At 38.2% G+C, this 20,770-nt stretch overlaps 2 protein-coding genes across 7 annotated transcripts in view; one reads left to right on the top strand and one right to left on the bottom strand.

Moving 5' to 3' along the window:
* The window catches only part of DZIP3 (DAZ interacting zinc finger protein 3), a 131,686-nt gene extending 113,124 nt beyond the window's left edge, over positions 1-18,562 (bottom strand). For 2 of the 6 annotated variants that reach the window (XM_005905919.3, XM_070368861.1), the window contains exons 1-3: positions 18,415-18,561; positions 4,142-4,243; positions 290-359 (exon numbers count right to left, since the gene is read on the bottom strand). In XM_005905919.3, coding sequence (XP_005905981.2) covers positions 290-359; positions 4,142-4,173 — 102 coding nt within the window. In that variant the 5' untranslated portion in view covers positions 4,174-4,243; positions 18,415-18,561. Of the gene's footprint in view, positions 1-289; positions 360-4,141; positions 4,244-6,230; positions 6,381-12,640; positions 13,256-14,028; positions 14,097-18,414 lie in introns of all 6 variants that reach the window. The other 4 variants (XM_070368853.1, XM_070368852.1, XM_070368858.1 and 1 more) reach the window with 4 other exon arrangements.
* Positions 18,563-18,669: 107 nt separating this feature from the next.
* Positions 18,670-20,770, top strand: part of CIP2A (cellular inhibitor of PP2A) — a 28,497-nt gene continuing 26,396 nt past the window's right edge. Inside the window, exon 1 of the mRNA XM_005905920.3 lies at positions 18,670-19,005. Within this exon, the coding sequence (XP_005905982.2) occupies positions 18,904-19,005 (102 nt within the window). The 5' untranslated portion in view covers positions 18,670-18,903. The remainder of the gene's footprint in view (positions 19,006-20,770) is intronic.

Genomic DNA, 20,770 nt, shown 5'->3' with positions numbered 1-20,770 from the left:
TTGCTATGTATATAGTGTTCATCTTGTTTGAATTTTGCTTAAAAGGATAAATAAGAGATATCTTAAAACTGATTATTGTGATGTTTATGGGCAAGTCAATTCACTTATCTACTAATTTTAACTTACAGTGAGGATGGATGTTTATAATAACTTTGAGACACAAATATCAATTATGAAAAAAAGATTTAGTGATGACCACATAGGTAGGAAAACTTTTAGCAGATAATTAAACTGATTAGATTTAGTATTCTATTCTTACACAACATTAGTTAACTAAATTTTCTCTTACCAGTTGATCAGTTGATTTGTCTATCTTTTTCTTGGTTTCCTCTGTAGCCTGCTCTTCCAGAGGAAGATGCCTATTTTAAATGAAAAAGAAAGGTATATTCAGAGCATCTCTTTAGAAAGAACACAATTAAAAATTTTTGATGAATTTTTGCCTGTATTAGTAAAGACTCTAACATATGAATTTTTGCCTGAAAGTTTCAAAAGTGTAAACAATACGTACCAAAGCCTGGTAATAGTGGTACATGCTATCTCTCTTTAAGGACTCACGACAAAGAAAAGAAATTATTCCAAGTCCTTACTGGATGGTGGCAGAGAGAACAGAAAACTGATGTAAAAAAAATTTTCATCTTTAACAAACACACAATATATCAAAATAATGGGAAAAATTAACTTTATAGCACTGTTTCAGTGTAAAGGAAAAAAAAGATTGATATTTTGTGTGTGCAGGTGTGTGTGTGTTTATGAAAATAATTAAGGTTTGGGAAGTGTCTATCTTACACAGTTTTTTTTTCCAGCTTCTTAGCATCAAGATTATCTGGTTTTCCAAAGTGGCTTTTGTAACTGAAATAGAACAGTATCATATTTAGAAATTATTTAACTATTTCTGTAGAAAGGAATAACAAGTTTTGCTTTTGACATGTACTTGAAATGTGAACATATGCAGTATTGTTTATTGAACCAAAAATTTATTTATAAAATTGCTTTTGCCTGCATACAGAACCATGACACAAGATCTGAGAACCATAACATAGGGTCATATATGATTTATATAATCTGCTTAATTCTATATTCTAGCAGAGAGAAAACTGAGGGAGAAACCTCAACTGATTTATTCAGAATTGTACTTTGTACAATTGATTTATTCAGAATTGTACTTTGTAAATATCCTATTTCACTTTACATTTATATACTCATTTGACTGACAATCATTTATCATCCACTATGTGCTAACTGATTTTGTCAGGGAAAACTGGGACAGATAAACAGTATAGAACTGTCTACACAGTGAACATTACAACAAAAGCTGATTTATACACACAAACAATATTTCACAACAGGAGTCAGTGCCCTTTAAAATGTCATGGTAAAAAGAAACCTGTTAACCATTTTTTCCTGCACTTCTAAGCCCCATTCCAAAGGGAACACAAGGCATTTGTGTTATCAAGGAATGAAAAATACTAAGCAGTCTTCCGAAGCCTGTTAAGGTTTGAGAGAGTACAAAATGTTCTTGAAAGGTATATTATACCTGTTGACTCCACTTCAGGATCATTTATTCCTTAACCCAGTAGTTCTCAGTCCCAGATTTTAATGCATATTAAAATTATCTGTGAAGCTCTGGAAACATCCAGATGTCCAAACCCTACTTCAGAACTTCTTAAACAAAAGTGTGGAACATGAGCTTCGATATGTTCCATCGGTTCCATAACAAATTTTGATGTGAAAATTTGACTAATCTGCACTTGCTCCACAACATTAAAAGTGCTCTAATAAAAGTTGCTAATGAAATTCTATTTGCTACTCCAGTAGCTTTGTCTTGGGTCCTCATTTAGTGACCCTTTCTGTATTATTTAACATAATACATCATATATTCCAACCCTCCTTGAAAACCTCTACATCCTTTGCTGCTATTGTTTCTTCTCCTAGCCCCTCAGCTGTCCACTTATCAGTTTGTACCACTGGCTAGCCCTCTTCCTTTCATTTACCTTAATATTATTTTAATAATATTTACATAGAACTGCATATGTTAACACTATCAAACCATGCTCCCCATGTCTTAGATCAGGACAGTACCCCAGTGGTCATATATGGCATCTACTTTATTCTATTGATGGGTAAATTAATGCCCAGAGAAGTCATACACTAGAAAGCAGCAAAGCTAAAACAAAGTGCAAGACTAGTATTTTTTTTTTTTTGCTCTTCTGCTACTTCTACCATCTGTGTACTTTACTCTGCTGCTAGGAAAAGCTGAAATTTTGCTATAATAATAAACCTGAAATATACATATATAGCATATAGTAATGTTCCATATTTAGCCCTCTTTCTTCTTACTACATTTTCTATTTAAATCAATCTCATTTATGCCCATGAATAAACACCCTCAAATAGGAATCAGGTTCTTCTTATTCACTATTTTTACCTTCAAGTCTCCAGCTCAACATCTGATATAAAGTAGGTACTCAAATATTTATTGAATGTATGAATATACCAACAAATAAGTAAGCAAACTTCCATGAATTCAAATAATAACCCATTCCAATGATTCACAAATCTGTATCTGCAACCTTAATTGTTCTTTGATGTTACAGCTACATATTTCCATCCACCTATTTGACAATCTCCATAAGACTATCTTAGCAACACCTCAATCTGTTCATAGCTAAAGTTGAACTCATTATCTGTCCTCACTTACTTTCTCAACACACATTAAAACTGTTCTCCTTTTGTGATCTCCATGTTACTTAACAGTACATATTTCCTTGTGATCATTACAAACCTTCAACCTATCTTTACTTCTCCTCTGCCCCTTTTCTCATAACTCTGAACAAAATAAAGCTAACTCATCAGGAGTCAAACTCCTCCCCAATAATTTATCTTAAATACTTTTTTCTTGCTGTTTCCTCAGCTAAACAACCTCCCATGTGCCCTGCTTCTACATTCATCAAAAGCTATCTTTATCCTTTAAAGCTCAGTCCAAATGTCACCTTGTAAAAACCCACTGAACCCCCCCATCAATTAGTGTTTCATTCTATATACAGGCACAGCATTTCTACTATAATACTTATGCATGCATTTTGCCTAAATATAAAACAACTTTTTATATATCTTCTGACTATATTATAATTCTAAGTTGTTGTTCAATTGCTAAGTCATGTCCAACTCTTTGCAACCCCGTGGACTGTAGCACACCAGGCTCCTCTGTCCTTCACTATCTCCAGGAGATTGCTCAAATTCATGTCCATTCAGTCAGTGATGCTATCTAAGTACAGATATTTTATTTTAGTCTTATTCCCTAAGTGTCAAGGAGGTAATTAAATATTTGCAAAAACAACACATTGCTTATTATATGAGATAGGGCAAGGTGAGAAGGAGACCTCCAATACTAACCAGCTCTTTGCTATTTTATGGGAAAGGTCTAAGCAGGATGAACTTTCCCTAATTGGAGGGGAGAGATTGACATTTAGCCTAGGCCCAGTTGAACCACTTAGTAGTCTTCTGTGTTATACTAAGGATACTTTATATAAAATGGAAAAAATAATAGCATTCCCTCTTAGAGTTGTTATGAGGTTTATATGGGTTAAAGTTTGTAAAAGCATTCAAAACAATGTGTGGCAGAAAGTAAGTCTATTTAGTGTTTCTTTCTCAGTCGTGTCCAACTCTTTGCGACCCCATGGACTATACCCAGCAAGACTCCTCTGGTCATGGAATTCTCCAGGCAAGAATACTGGAGTGGGTATCCATTCCCTTCTCCAGGGGATCTTTCTGACCCAGAGATCAAACATAGGTCTCCCACATTGCAGGCAGATTCTTTACCATCTGAGCCACCAAGGAAGTCCCAAATCTATTTAAATGCTTGTTAAATGATAAATAAAACATTACTTTGTTGTGAATGTCCCCAGTGTGGCAAGCTATGGCACATCAACTCTTAGCTATTGAGTCAGGGTCTAAGTCCTTAGAGAAATCTTTTAAAATTAGATTTTACCCAGTTTACATCCTCTACTAAAAAACTGTTAAGTTGTCTTGAAATATAAGGGTATCTCATTCACACTAGCTTCTCAAAATTTTCTGAGAAAGGCAAATGTTGTGTTTTTAGAATGTAACACCTACAGTCAGTTTTTGTCAGCCCATCTCTTACCTCACAAAAAATTCTTCTGGTAGAGAATCCATGCTGCATAATATTCTTATGCAAATCTTATTCGAAGGCTTGAAGACTGACTTTTATGACTGCTGTTTAAAGCTGTAAGGAAAGTAATGTTTTTAGTAGGAGGGTAGGAGGATTTCATTCTTTTTCCCCACTACTTAAATAATATATAATCATTAAAGAAAATTTTGAAACTGCTATAAAAGAAAGTGAAATTATATATTTTCATCATCTAAACATAAATAATATAAATCATTGCCTATGTTTTAATATACAAGCATATGTATATTTTACCAATTTATAATCATATTGAATATGGAATACACCACAGTAGCTTCTTCACTGAATTATATCAAAAGCACTTTTCATGTTATTTTATACTCCTAGTAAACATTCTCAATGGCTACATAACAATTGATTGACTGCGGTTTCCTTAGCCACTTCCGGATAGTCGAACATTTAGTGTTTCCCATTTTTTCAATAAATAATTAGTACTGTGATAAACTCCATTGCCTGTAATGGGATTAATTCCTTACTATAAATCCTCAGAAATAGATTTCCTAGGTCAAAGACACAAATATTTTAAGCTTCTAGGTGCATATTGCTAAATGGCTTCCCAAATGGTTTGTAATAATTTATTTCCCAGTTATAAGTACCTCTTTAACACAATCTTTTTTTTTTAATTGAAGGATAACTGCTTTACAGAATCATGTTGGTTTCTCCCAAGCCTCAACATTTCTCTTAGTCTAAAAATAATATTTTGGAGAAGGAAATGGCAACCCACTCCAGTATTCTTGCCTGAAAAATCCCATGGATGGAGGAGCCTGCAAAGCTACAGTCCATGGGGTCGCAAAGAGTCAGACACGACTGAGCGATCTCAAAGAAAGACAGAAAAAATAACATTTAGCTACTTTTCTTCAAAATTGTATGAGTCTCCATTAATAGGAGACGAGAGACGTGAAGAACTCTTGCATATTCTCTGATTCAAATATCACTGGATGTTGTGGGTGTTTCCTGAAAGAATTAAAAAAAAAAAAAAAAAAAACTGGCAAAATAAATGAAAACTAAAGGGGAATAAAGTATCATTAGCGTATCTACCGGAGAAGGCAATGGCACCCCACTCCAGTACTCTTGCCTGGAAAATCCCATGGATGGAGGAGCCTGGTGGGCTGCAGTCCATGGGGTTGCTGAGGGTCGGACACAACTGAGCAACTTCACTTTTACTTTTCACGTTCATGCACTGGAAAAGGAAATGGCAACCCACTCCAGTGTTCTTGCCTGGAGAATCCCAGGGACAGAGGAGCCTGGTGGGCTGCCGTCTATGGGGTCGCACAGAGTCGGACACGACTGAAGTGACTTAGCAGCAGCAGTAGCAGCATATCTACATCTTTTATTATTACTCTCTAATTTAACTATCCCAAAGCCAATTCTTCCAAAGTCAGTCCCATTTGATCTCTTTTACTGAGGGTTCAGGTCTCCAAATTCTATTGCCCTCTGTTACGCTGGCTTCCCTTTCTGGTCCCACTGTACACAAGCTGAAGAAGAATTACAGTAAAAGTATATAACTATTGCATGGTTCAGTTCAGTTCAGTCACTCAGTCATGTCCAACTCTTTTCGACTGCATGGACTGTAGCACACCAGGCCTCCCTGTCCATTACCAATTCCCAGAGATTACTCAAATTCATGTCCACTGATTCCGTGATGCCATCCAATCACCTCATCCTCTGTCGTCCCCTTCTCCTCTCACCTTCAATCTTTCCCAGCATCAGGGTCTTTTCAAATGAGTCAGCTCTTCACATCAGAGCATGGTGCTCTGGGACAAAGAAAGAAATTATTCTATCTATATTCTGTATTTGACTTAGCTTCTCTGTTCCCTGGTGGCTCGGATGGTAAAGTGTCTGCCTACAATGCAGGAGACCTGAGTTCGATCCCTGGGTGGGGAAGATCCTCTGGAGAAGGAAATGGCAACCCACTCCAGTACTCTTGCCTGGAAAATCCCATGAGAGGAGCCTGGTAGGCTACAGTCCATGGGGTCTTACAAAGTCGGACACAACTGAGAGACTTTACTTCCTGTTGGCTCACCTGGTAAAGAATCTGCCTGCAATGCGGGAGACCCAGGTTCGATCCCTGCGTCGGGAAAATCCCCTGGTGAAGGGAATGGCAACCCACTCCAGTATTCTTGTCTGGAGAATCCCATGGACAAAGGAGCCTGGCAAGCTACAGTCCATGGGGCTGCAAAGAGTCAGACACGACTGAGCCAGTAACACATACCAGTTCTAAGTTACACAAAAAGGCTTGAGAAACAACGATAATTCTCTAACAATTCAATGCTCGCTGATATTTCTTAATCAGAGTACAAATGCAAAGATTTACAGACTTCCACTAAACTCCATCATTTACAATGGAGCTTTCTAACACCCATTTCCTGCCCATACCTAATAAAACACTTCTTGCTGTCAGTATTTACATAACTCGCCTATACAATATAATTCTCCTAGGTATATTATTTTCTACTTTTAGTCTTATTTCAAAAACTCAGTATACAAAGTCATATGTCTATTAAAATTTGTGTTCTCTATTCAAATACAAAGATACAAACTAAAGCCAATAATGAAGCAGAGAAAGGTTGGATAAAACTTGCTATTCTTTCACACAAACTCAGATCTGCTTTATCTCTTAATAAAGCTGTACAGAAAAGGACATGGCTTTGAAAATTGTAGGACTGTGATCAAACTGTTTTTATGGTTTCTTTAGCCTCCCTGTTATTTTAATTTAAAAAAAAAACAAACTGACATTTCATAGCCAGAGCATACAAAGTATGCCTCTCCCAGACAAAATAATCCTCTCATTTTCTGAATTTAAAAACTCAGGCCTGGATATTCCCCTTTATGATAAGCTCTCCTTCAGTTAGTAGCTGTTTGCATAGATCATAGTGAGGCTGAAAAGGAGGAAAACCCTCTGGCAATAAGGCAGAGAGAATGGAAGGCCTCTACTAAGCTATTCAGTGTACAGTTTGAAAAAGAAAAGATTATAAAATTAATCAATAAATTAAAATGTATTTGGATCCTAAATTAAGAGTTTAAAAAGGCTAATGGCTTTCTTTTTCAGCCTGCTTTAAAATACAACCTGATATCAATCTCTGTGGTGAAAGGTTTTCCAGGAGACAGGATGATTCAGTTAAGTTCACTTGCTCAGTCGTGTCTGACTCTTTGCGACCCCGTAGACTGCAGCACGCCAGGCTTCCCTGTCCCTTCACCAACTCCCGGAGCCTACTCAAACTCATGTCCACCACATCGGTGATGCCATCCAATCATCTCATCCTCTGTCATCCTCTTCTCCTCCTGCCTTCAATCTTTCCCAGCATCAGGGGCTTTTCCAATGAATCGGTTCTTCACATCAGGTGGCCAAAGTATTGGAGTTTCAGCTTCAGCATCAAACTTCCAGTGAATACTCAGGACTGATTTTCTTTAGGATGGACTGTTTGGATCTCCTTGCAGTCCAAGGGACTCTCAAGAATCATCTCCAACACCACAGTTCAAAAGCATCAATTCTCCAGCACTCAGCTTTCTTTACAGTCCAACTCTCACATTCATACATGACTACTGGCTAAACCATAGCTTTGACTAGATGGACCTTTGTTGGCAAAGTAATGTTTCTGCTTTTTAATATGCTGTCTAGGTTGGCCATAGCTTTTCTTCCAAGGAGCAAGCATCTTTTAATTTCATGGCTGCAGTCACCGTGTGCAATGATTTTGGAGCCCAAGAAAATAAAGTGTGTTTCCATGGTTTCCCCATCAATTTGCCATGAAGTGATGGGACCAGATGCCATAATCTTAGTTTTCTGAATGCTGAGTTTTAAGCCAACCTTTTCACTCTTCTCTTTCACTTTCATCAAGAGGCTTTTTAGTTCTTCCTCACTTTCTGCCATAAGGGTGGTATCATCTGCATATCTGAGGTTATTGATATTTCTCCTGGGCATCTTGATTTCAGTCTGTGCTTCATCCAGCCTGCCATTTCACAGGATGCACTCTGCATATAATGAGTAGGGTGACAATATAAAGCCTTGATGTTTGATGTACTCCTTTCCCAATCTGGAACCAGTCCGTTGTTCCATGTCCAGTTCTAACCGTGGCTTCCTGACCTGCATACAAATTTCTCAGGAGGTAGGTCAGGTGGTATGGTATTCCCAGCTCTTTCAGAATTTTCCACAGTTTGTTGTGATCCACACAGTCAAAGGCTTTGGTATAGTCAATAAAGCAGATGTTTTTCTGGAACTCTCTTGCTTTTTCGATGATCCAGCAGATGTTGGCAATTTGATCTCTGGTTCCTCTGCCTTTTCTAAAATAAGCTTGAACATCTGGAAGTGCACGGTTCATGTACTGCTGAAGCCCGGCTTGGAGAATTTTGAGCATTACTTTGCTAGTGTGTGAGATGATGAGTGCAATTGTGTGGTAGTTTGAACATTCTTTGGCATTGCCTTTCTTTGGGATTGGAATGAAAACTGACCTTTTCCAGTCCTGTGGCCACTGCTTTGTTTTCCAGATTTGCTGGCATATTGAGTGCAGCACTTTCACAGCATCACCTTTCAGGATGTGAAATAGCTCCACTGGAATGCCATCACCTCCACTAGCTTTTTCGTAGTGATGCTTCCTAAGGCCCAGTTGACTTCACATTCCAGGATGTCTGGCTCCAGATGAGTGATCACACCATTGTGGTTATCTGGGTCATGAAGACCTTTTTTGTATAGTTCTGTGTATTCTTGCCACCTCTTCTTAATATCTATGGTGAAAGGTTTTCCAGAATTGATCCTTAATCCCATCATTTCCCAGGAGCTGAGCTGCCATGTGGCAAGCCCCACAGGCAAAACCGGCAGCAGTAGCACTTTACAGCCTTTCTTGGGAAGGAAGGTATAAATGCCTAGCAACAGAAAGGAAGCAGCCGGCCTGCAAAGTTACCACTGTACTTCTGAAATAATCAAAAGTTCTCACTATTCTAGAAGAGGCTAAAGGATACTTTTAAAATTAGGGTTGCTGCTAAGTCACTTCAGTCGTGTCTGATTCTGTGTGACCCCATAGACGGCAGCCCACCAGGCTCCCCCATCCCTGGGATTCTCCAGGCAAGAACACTGGAGTGGGTTGCCATTTCCTTCTCCGATGCAGGAAAGTGAAGTGAAAGTGAAGTCGCTCAGTCATGTCCGACTCTTCGAGACCCCATGGACTGCAGCCCTCCAGGCTCCTCCATCCATGGGATTCTCCAGGCAAGAGTACTGGAGGGGGGTGCCAGTGCCTTCTCTGAAAATCAGGGTTAACATGGGGGAAAGGGTGAATCCAGTTTCCCCATGTGTATTCATTTCAGTAGACTTTCCTTGTCAGCAGGAAATGAAACATTTACTCTGCCTTTTTGGAACTGAGGAACTGCCCTTCAACAGGAACTATTCAGGTCTGGCTGGCTGACCACAGGGCAAGCTAAAGTTTAGTGTCGATTTAAAGCACACCTTTATCCACTAACCAAAATGATTTTACCTGCATGTTGCTTTACTGGTTGAAAATAAGGTACTGCCATTCATATCCTGAGGCAGCAAAATATCTTTTTTACTGCTGCCCCTTTCTGAGCTTCCATCACCCACTTTTCCTCTCATGGAATTATAACAAGTTTTTTTTTAATTTAAGAGTTTCCTTTCCCTATTTTTAAAGCTGTGCTATTCACAAAAAAGTAGGCACAACTATTGTTTATAATTTTTTAATCATTCAAACATTCACCTTGTAGCACTGTCACCTCCTTAAACTGTATATATTTACATTGTCTTTATATCCACTTAAATGCTCATTTTAACTCTTGTTACTTGACCAAGTTAGAGGCTCCACCTGGCCAACAAGTTTACATATCAATGTATGGGTGGATGTCCTATGGTCCCATGAATTTGCTAGCCTTATCAGTTGTGGCACTTACAGATAACACATTGCCAGGTGGGAAAAGTGCATAATAACAGTGTAAAAAAAGCAGTAAAAATAAAGTTCATTTTTCTTAATGCTACTAGCTTGAAAAAAAAAAATATTGGGCTGGGTAAATCTTGGTTATGAGAAGTTGTCCTATGCATTTTTAGCATGTTCAGAAACATGCCTAGCTAGCCAGTGTATGACAGTAGCAACTCTCTCTCACCTCAGTCCCATTGTAGCAATCAAAAACATCACCAAACACTGCCAGATGTCCTTCAGGGGACAAAATTGCCCACAGCTCAGAACTACCTATTAAATGAATTAAAATGAAAAGGCTAACTAAATGAATATAGATTGTTCTCAGCAATTAAAAAAAAAAAATCCTGTGATTAGGTATCATGAACGTGTGTGTGTGCTCTGCCACATCTGACTCTATCACCCCATGGAATGTAGCCTGCCAGGCTCTTCTGTCCATGGAATTTTCCAGGCAAGAATACTGGAGAGGGTTGCCATTTCCTACTCCAGGGGATCTTCTGGACTCAGGTATCATGTATAAACACAACAAATCATTTGTCTACAAAAAGGAGAAATGATAAAGTATCTCATTTAGTTTCCATCAGTGTGAAAAGTTGAGAGGTTGCACAGGATTCGTAGCTCAGAGCACAAGAGACACTGCAGCCAGTTTACAAGAGTGTACAAGTCAGCTTCAACACATTTAACCATGAAACCTTAAGTGGAATGAACATCTCCGTACTTTAGTTTCCTTATTTGAAAAATAGGGGGAAAGTTGATCCATGATTCACAGGGTGGTTGCAAAGAGTAAATGTTTTAAAACATGTAACTGAACATAGTAAGGACTATATTTGTTACTATCATCATCTTCATTTAATTTAAATTTATGGCAAAATCAGTTCACTTTCCTTCCAATTCTCTACCTTGGAGAAAAGCTATTATATGAAAAGGAATAGTAATAATGAGACTTAAGAAAATGGGTCAAAAACATCTTTCAAATATATCCTACATGATAACAATTGGCAGTTTAATCTGCATATATTTGGCACCTTGCAGTTTTCATATCAACACATATGAATCTGCCATATTCTTTAAACTGCATGATATCCCATTGTATAAATGAAACTATTTACCAGACCACTACTGATAAATACTTCAATTGTATCCAGTTTGTGTTTGTATGTGGGTTTTATATATATATTTTTTGGTATTATAAACAATGCTGCAATAAACAATCCTGAACATGCAACTTGGTCAAATTTTGAAAGCTACTTTACAAAGCTGGATTTCTATTTCAGCACTGAATTAAATGTATTTCAGGTCTGTTACTAAAGCAAATTCTGACAATGCTAGTTATCACTTCTGCTAAACTTTACCAAAAGAATTCTAAAACACTCCTGTAAATGGAGATGTGATATGTTCTGGCCACATATAGTACAGTAACCACTCCAAGGCTGAAGAAACTACAAAGAGGACACTTTCTAGGAATAACTCAAGACATTTTTATGGGAGTTTCTTTGAACCAAAATTTTAACTATTAATCTGTCTGTCAAATAGAAACAGTCATACTTGGTGGCTTTGAAAAGAGTAAAGCAGGAGTTTTGTGGCTTCAGCACTCTCACACGTGAGACAGTAAACAACAAGGGCTAAAGACATCAGTTTAAACTCAAAGAATAACAGATTGTACAATTAATTTGTTATTAGCTGTCTGAAGAATGGCCAAAATATACTGATTATTTGATTTTCTAATTTTCCATTTATTTCTTCCATTTTGTATTAATTTAGGTTCTTGGCAAAGACTCAAAATGAACATCTGCAAGACATAAAGAACCCATTGCAATGCTGGAGACCCGGGTTCAATCCCTGGGTTTGGAAGATCCCCTAGAGAAGGGAATGGCTACCCACTCCAGTATTCTGGCCTGGAGAATTCCACGGACAGAGGAGTCTGGGGGGCTACAGTCCATAGGGTCACAAAGACACAACAGTGACTTTCACTTTGGCAAGGCCTCAAAACATACCTACAAAAGGGAAGCCAAAATATCACTTTCCCCCAAGGAAAAAATATATAGTTTGCTTAAGTAAACTCCAAGACTGATTGACCATGGTTGGAAAATGTATGCAAAAGTTATCAGAAACCAAAGATTTAATCTGTCCCCAAAGATCAGGGTACTACTCAGCTCTAGCTATTTAGCAAAGATCATTGTTGGCACTATCTGGCAGATCACACCAGGACACAAGAAAATAGCAATGCACACCCAAGGCCCAGAAAATAGCAATGCACACCCAAGGCCCCATCCTTACAAATCTGCCAATATGGGGAACATCCTTGCCAAAATTAGCATCTTGTCTGAAGAAGGTATTTAATTCTCTTCAGATCTATTCAGTCATTTATTCCTGAACTTACACAAGCAATTTTTGTATATATATATATATATATATATATGTTATAAATATTTGGAATGTATCTATTATAAATATGCACAGGTTAGACTTCACCTGAAAAAAATCCAAATATTAAACAATCCATCAGTTTCAGGTTACTTACAGGTAGCACTGCGAAAACCATGCTACTCAAAAATGCAGCTAGGACTGTTGGAAGGACCATTTGTTCAGGAAACGCTCCAAAAGTGGGATATTTCCAGTCATTTAAAAATATTACATTGTCATTACAGTTGTTAGACAATAATGAAAAAAAAGGATATGACAGACTGTTAAGACATGACTCAAATCGAGATGACAATCAAGCAGGGAATAGAGAATACAATATATACTTGATTCTCCCACCACCAATGACCCTACCCAAATCCAATATTATTCTCCATCAAGGTTAAAGATTTTGGAGAAGTCTCCAATTTTTTGGATCACATACTTCTAAAGAAGCAAATCTGAAAATACAATGAAAATATATGGCTAGCAATTCATTTATGCTATTAATGCTACTGTAAGTACTACTATAAAATAAAAAGAGTAAGACTAAAATTGGTAAAAAACAAAAGTTCTAATATTTATTGAACTGAACTGAACACTGTAATAGTCAGTTTCACATACCTAAGGTGTGCATACTCTACTTTGGACTCCCGTTTCAGAAAATGACTTCACATTTTAATTCAGGAAACATATACCCCTTTCCTGATCTTGATAATTTCTATTTCCTAAAAGACTAGAAAATTTTAAATGAGATATGCAGAAGACACTGCTCTGCACAGAGGCTTTCAACAAATACTAGTTATAATTAAAAATGATTACTGTAACTTAAAAGTGCGCCATTTCATGTTTGCTGCTGCTGCTAAGTCGCTTCAGTCGTGTACGACTCTGTGCGACCCCATAGACGGCAGCCCACCAGGCTCCCCCATCCCTGGGATTCTCCAGGCAAGAACACTGGAGTGGGTTGCCATTTCCTTCTCCAATGCATGGAAGTGAAAAGTAAAAGTGAAGTCGCTGAATCGAGTCCGACTCCTAGCGACCCCATGGACTGCAGCCTACCAGTCTCCTCCGTCCATGGAATTTGCCAGGCAAGAGTACTGGAGTGCGCATTTCATGTTTACTTATAAAATCAGAGAAGGCAATGGCACCCCACTCCAGTACTCTTGCCTGGAAAATCCCATGGACAGAGGAGCCTGGTAGGCTACAGTCCATGGGGTCGCTAAGAGTCAGACACAACTGAGCGACTTCACTTTCACTTTTCACTTTCATGCATCGGAGAAGGAAATGGCAACCCACTCCAGTGTTCTTGCCTGGAGAATCCCATGGACAGGGAAGCCTGGTGGGCTTCTGTCTATGAGGTCACACAAGAGTCGAACACGACTGAAATGACTTAGTAGTAGTAGTAGTATCTATAAAATTCGATTCAGAAACAATGGATAGCACTTTTAAAAAAGTCAAAAGTTTTGGGGATATGAAATTAGATGTGAAAATGCAGGACAAAACATTTACCCAAATTATCCATTGCTTGTATTCTTAGAGTTGAAGTCTGTGAAATGTACATTAAATAAAATCAGGAACTGTTTGAAAAGTGAGAACATTAATTTTTTGGTTTGGTAAGTCATTTACAGATTAGCTTAATCATATACGGTTGGGAAAGAAACCAGGATGAAAATAATCGTAAATGGAGAATAATTTTGGTTTATTTAGGTTTCCTGGCTTTGTGATGGAAAGTAAACTGTTTTGAAAAAATGAGAGTTGACATTAACTGTACAGACTGTTTTCTGGCTCTGTATAAAGGCTAAAATCAATTTAATATCAGTACATATTTAAATTATTTTAATCGTACTGGGGACATGGTATCCAAATGACCTCATGTTTAGACCTCTGCCAATTTTCTACCATTGATTTGTCTTGTATCTTTGGAACCTGGGCCAATAGGACTTTTGTTCTACCTGCTGTTTATGCCTATTGAATAATCTCTCAGCTTTAGTCTTGGCCTCATGCTCTCACTATCATGGAAGTCCCACAGAGTTACACTTTTTTTTTTTTTCTTTTTATAAATCCCTTGCTACATCCCCAGTGCCTAGTACCTGGCATACTTCAAGCATTCAATACTGATATAAAGAATAAAGTCACCAATCCTTCCTCATACTTCAAGTCCTCTGAAGGCAGAAATAAACAGTGAAACCTGTATATAGATAAAGACTTCCTTCTCTGTCGACCTAGAGTCCACCTTCACAAGCTGAAAGCAGCCCAAATGCTACAGTAACAGGAATCCCAACAGACAACCACAGGGTCAACATAGGTCCCCTGTCCTCTGGCAACTACTTCTCAGTGTTTTTGTTTTTCCACATCTCTCCAACCTCTAAATATTTTAGTTCTTCGAGGTTCAGTCTTTTCTACCCTACTCACCCCATGTCATTTAGTCTTGAGGCTTTACATTTTTATCTCTGGCCTTGACCACTCCTTTGATGACAAATAATATATTGAAGAGCCCACTCAAAAGCTTCCAGATGTCTAGTTGATACCTCACCATAACTGAGCTTGACTTCTGGATATCTCCCCTTCCCCAGAAAACAGCTGAAGTACCCTCTCAGCCAAGTCAGGCCTTGATCAGACTAACTGCAGTCAACCCACAGACCAAGAAAGAAATTTTCAGTTTCACCCACTGAATTTTGAGGTGATTTGGTATGCAGCAAATATTGATCAATACTTCACCCTAATTAAAAATGCAATTCTCCATCTTGACTCTTATATTTCCTATCTCCCTTCTCTTTCTTTTCCTATATAGCACTTATTACTAACATTCATATATTTTACTTATATCTCTTTTTTTTCTTTGCTATATCTCCCATTAAAATAAAAGCTCTACTTGGACAGACATTTTTGTTTAATTGATTCACTACTCTATCCCCAGAACCTAGAAATGAACCTGCTACTCAAGCACTCATTAAATATACGGAGATTAAATGAATTACAAATTAGCTCTGTATTCACACCTCCGATATAATTCCTCTATTACAACATTCAGTACACTGCACTTTTGTCAAAAAATACAGTTAATATCTCCATTCAATATGAGTCATCTAATACGACTTAAACCCTGGTCATGACATTAAAAATTTCCATTTTATTATTTAGCTTTGAAGATATGCTCATTAAGTTTTTCCAGAAGATATAAAGGAGTTTAACAGCCCTTGAGTTGCAAGCTCCTAGGCAAGTTTTAACTCCCTTAAATGTGTTAAGACAAAATACCAAGTATCCAATTCCTTTATCAGGGATTGGCATGAAATCTCTCCATAAAATGGTATTGCTGTCTGTTCTTTGTATTTGATGGAGATATTTTTCCTAATTTATAGATCAGGAAACACATTTAAGGGAGTTAAAACAATGAGCATATCTTCAAGGCTAAATAGTATCATTATGATTATTCCATATTTTAGAAATTACACTGATGAAATAAAGTAAGACAAGAAATATTGGAAGGGATTCAATTATTATTTTCTGGTGATACGTAGCTAGAAAATTTATGAGAGAAAGCAAAACTGAATCAATAAGGATATTTCAGTCAGTAAACTGAGTAAAAGACATACTACAAATCAGTTTCTCTTTTACCAGTAGCAAAAACAAACTAAAAAAATTTAGGGGAAAAAGAGAACCCACTCACAGTAACAAAAATTATATAATATCCAGGAATAAATTTAATGAGAATGGTACAAGACTACATGATAAGCTATACAATATTTCACTGAACATAAAATACAACGTGAATACTTAATATTGACTACCTCAGCAGTTTCTATATCTTCTCTATCAGCCAGACTAGAAACTTGGAATCCTATCCCTCTCATTCTTCCATTTGAAGTCATTCAGAGTCCTACCTATTTCACGTCATATATATTTCTTAAATTTGTCACCTTTTTGCTAACTCCACTTCAATTATCTCAGCCATCCTTTGGAAAGACTCCAGTAAAATAAATATTCTCCCTACTTCTGGGCTTATCTTCCTCAGAGTGTCAGAGTAATCAGTCTAAAACACAAACCTAACTATCAGGACCCAGTTTGAAACCAGAGATCACCACTTAATTCAAGATAGAGTCCCAGCTCAAAGGCTAGTACAACCTTCAGTCATCTGGACCCAGCTCCATTTCCTCCTCCTCCTTTTCCCCTTTTGGGTCTTAAAAATATGGCTGTGTTTCTCATATTGGGATACACGAGTATCTCTGACAAAAGATGTCAGACCTTTTCACAGCTCAATTTTTGGTGAGGATTTTCTTAGAAAGATGTTATTTTACATTAAAATAAATATGGAGATGCAAAATGTGTGCGACTGCTCAAGTTAAAATGCAAGATTTCAAAGGATAGCACTTTTAGCACACAGCTTTGACCCTTTCCCTCAGATCTAAATGGGGACAATCGTGAGACAATTGTGAATGAAAAGTCTAATGCTGTCAAACTGTTATCACCTGTATTGCCAAGGACCTAAGATGTGACTGACACTTGCTGAGAACATAACTATGCCAGACAACTGTTCGTCATTGGTTAGCTCATTTTATAACCTGACATGACTTCATCTCTACTACTCTCTCTCACCCTCGCTTTCTACTCCAGCCATAGCAAGGTCCTTGCTGTTCTTTATATTATCAGGCTCCATTTCAAAGCTTTCCCCCTTGCTATTCTATCTAGAAATATTTCCCCTTAGAAAGCACAGGTCTTTTTCGACTCTTCAAGTATTTTTCAAATCATGCTTTCTCTATCCTGACCTCCCATTTCTCTTTTTTAAACCATTACTCTAGAGGAGTAATTCTCTTTTTCTCCATCTCCCTTTCCTTACTGTGCTTATTATTTACTGTTTTTTTCCCCTATCAGAATGTAATGGTAGGATTTTTGTTTCATGACAATAGGATTTTTAGTTTACTGAATCTAGTGCTTAGACCAATGCCTAGCACGCTGTAGGCTCCAGCTATTTATTCAATGAGCAATCGTATGAAATAGATGCTACTGTTACTCAGATTTTACTTCAAGATGAGATCGAAACAGTGAGAATTTGTCTACGGTCACACAGTAAAAAGGTAGACTTAGGATTTGTAAGCAAACAGCCTGGCTCCGCTCCTTACCATAATCGCATTATGCCTCTAACTGGTGACTTTTGTACCTACTATTATCCTCTACATTTAATTCCTTCCCAGCAGGGTCCCTAACTAGCAGGATTAGCCCACTTTATACACTCGATAATTGTTTACAGAATGAATAAATGCATAAACACATTAATTACCCAATGATTTATGCCTCATTTTTACCTTTCAGAATTAAACTGCTTTTTAATATAAAAATAATTCGTCTTTAAAAATGTAGTGACGCAAAATAGGCTTTCTTTGAATTGACAAAACATAATTTCTGACAGATGGTTTAATAAAAAGGATGTGTACCCAGTTCTTAACATTTTCTCCAAACTGGCTTTTAAAGCTTCATTCAACAATACCGTACAATAAGCAAAAAAGCTCCAGAACCACTCTGACTCATTTCATGATATTCACACGCATAATACTATTTCTGAACAAAAACCGCGAACAGTGCCATTTCCTTAGACACCAAGATTTATAAATCCACCATGCCAAATAAAAGCAGACACCTTCACTTACAAAACTGACGCTAATAAGAACAGCCTTCGGAACAACACCTGGCACAGGAGTCACCTGGGCCAGCTTTCTTAAATAAATTGACGACTATCATAAGCGCATGACTAACTTGCCACCGAATCCGAACGGCCATAGGTTTACTCAGAAACCAACATTCCTCAGTAGAAGCGGTGGACAAACAAGCGATTTTAAAAACAGGCCTCTCCCGGGCCGCCTCAAAATCTAGAACCCAAGATTCCTCCTCAGAGCTCCTCACCGTGTCTAGACTAGGGGAAAGCGACCATTTCTCAGGAAGAAGATGACGCACAAAGAAACAACTGGCCACCCACGGTGAAGGCCAAGGAAGGAAACGCAAAGAGGGCCCACAGACGAACAGGGACCCCATGCTACCCCACCGCCCCCTACGCCAGTGGAGCCGCAATTGACTTCTCGCGAGATTTCTCAGCTTCACGGGATCTCGAACTAAAACCTCGCGGCTTTTCAGATCGGGGGTCTGAAAGGACAACTACTAGCCCGCCTTACGGACTCATACTGGGCCTCGACATCCCCCACCTCCACCACTCCATCCCAGCCCTCCCTTTCCTTCGTAGGGTGCCATCCTCAAGTTGCCAAGGGACTTCCGGAGCTCAACCAGAATCGGAAGCTTCTGGGAGCGAGGGGGTGGAGAAGAAAAATCAAAAAAAGCGCGGTAAAAGCTGGAGGACGGTGGTGGTACCCGCTCCAAGCGGCCCTGCGGCGGGTCCGGATGGACTCCACTGCCTGCTTGAAGTCTTTGCTTCTGAGCATCAGTCAGTATAAAGCCGTTAAGTCCGAGGCGAACACCGCTCAGCTTTTGCGGCACTTAGAGGTAAGTAAGGGGCTCCGGGGATGGCGGACGAGACGGACTTCCCTGTAGCCTTCGTTCACTTGGTGGCCGAGACTGTAGCGGTCTCAGCTTCGAAAACAAAGGGCAACTCCTCGCTCCCACCGCTGTCTTTTTGTATTGCTATAGAAAGCGAGAGATTGTCACCTTTGAATTCCCACCCAACTCCAGGCCTCTCCGCGTTCAGCTGACTGCAGTGAGAAAGAGTACTGAAAGCCCTAGGAAGCGGGAGGGTGAGACAAAAGGGGGAGGAATTTCAGCGTATTTGGAGTTGGTAGAGGAAAGAGCTCCGAGCTGTATCTTTTCCTTTGCTGCTTATTTTCGTTTTTCCATTGTAACAGGCCTTTTCAGAGGTACAGCAATTCTCGGAGGTGGGAGATGCTAGAGAATAAGGATTAAAATTTGATTTATCTCTTGTTCCTTAGGCATTTTGCAATCTGAACCTGTTGCTTATTGCTTTTATTTGAACTCACGTTGATCTCGAGCTTGAAAATTACTATTTCAATTTACTCTGGATTGAGGACCAATCTTCTTTACTAGTAATCATAATCCTTTTTTCTTTACCAAAATGTATTGCTCACAGTTTTTCAGTCCTAAAATGCTGAATTGTTGTCACTTTTCCCGTTACTTGCCAATGATTTGCCTCTAGAGTGTGCTTATTTTGTGTTAAAAGATATAACCACAGCTTTCTGTGATCCTGTTTGTTTTTAGACTCTTAAACTCCGGCTGTCATTTGTTATACTTTAATGGAATTCCAATTAATATTGACATCAGTTTAATAAAAAGTAATTAAGCTCAAAGTTACTCTTAATTCTATGTTGCAGCTTCTCAACATAGAATTGAACATAATTTTAAAATATATCCTATTTGTTATATTAATCCTATGATAAAAGGCTAAATTTGCAAAGATTAGAAACTGCTGCGAAGAAGGCATTGTGAATGGCCCAGCAACATCAGCCTTTGCTCTAACTGGTGTACACTCAAGGTTACTTGTGTAACCTTGAGAACTCTCAAGGTTCTGTGGTGCTCCTCTTCTTACTACTTGAGCTGCCTGTCTCCTAAGAATACTTGTTTTCTTTAAGAATTAAGAATTTTAGATTGTAATCTGAAACATTATTTATTTTTGAGAATAAACAGGTATGTTATGAATCTGAGCAGAGTGTTATCAACAATTGAAAGAGACTTCAAAGAAATTTGAGGCTTAGAGATTGACTTCTATGTACTCTGTTCTCACACTTTTCAAGAGGTTTACCAAAAACACTTCTATCATTTAGTTGAAATATAACACACGTGCATTGCATGAAGTGCATTAATGTTAAATGAAGAGCTTGGTAGTTTTATTTATTTTTAAACCAAAGTGTACTCTCAAGTAGCTACGACCTGTTATCATGAGGTAGAACATTTCCAGCACCACATAAATTGTCCCTTACATGGATTGTTCAGATGTCCCTTGTCCAGATAAGTGGATTCATGTGTACTTTTTATAATGCCCTATAGGATAGTGTAACAGGCAAACCTAACCTAATTAGTGGAAGAGAATTAGAGAAAGCTTAGTAGAGGAAACAAAACCGAGACTGGAATAATTACATTAGTTAGTGAGTGAAGGGATAGGTGATCTTCCATGTAGAGGGAACAGCGTGTATGAATTTTCTAAATTGGAAAAGTGTGGCAGTGCCACTTTGGAAAAACTGGGTTATATGTAAGATGGAGAAGTGAAAATTGCCATTTCTTACCTAACACGTTTTAATGA

The sequence above is a fragment of the Bos mutus genome, chromosome 1 (assembly GCF_027580195.1).
Source record: "Bos mutus isolate GX-2022 chromosome 1, NWIPB_WYAK_1.1, whole genome shotgun sequence".
NCBI lineage: Eukaryota > Metazoa > Chordata > Mammalia > Artiodactyla > Bovidae > Bos > Bos mutus.
This window is presented reverse-complemented; position numbering and strand designations above follow the sequence as displayed.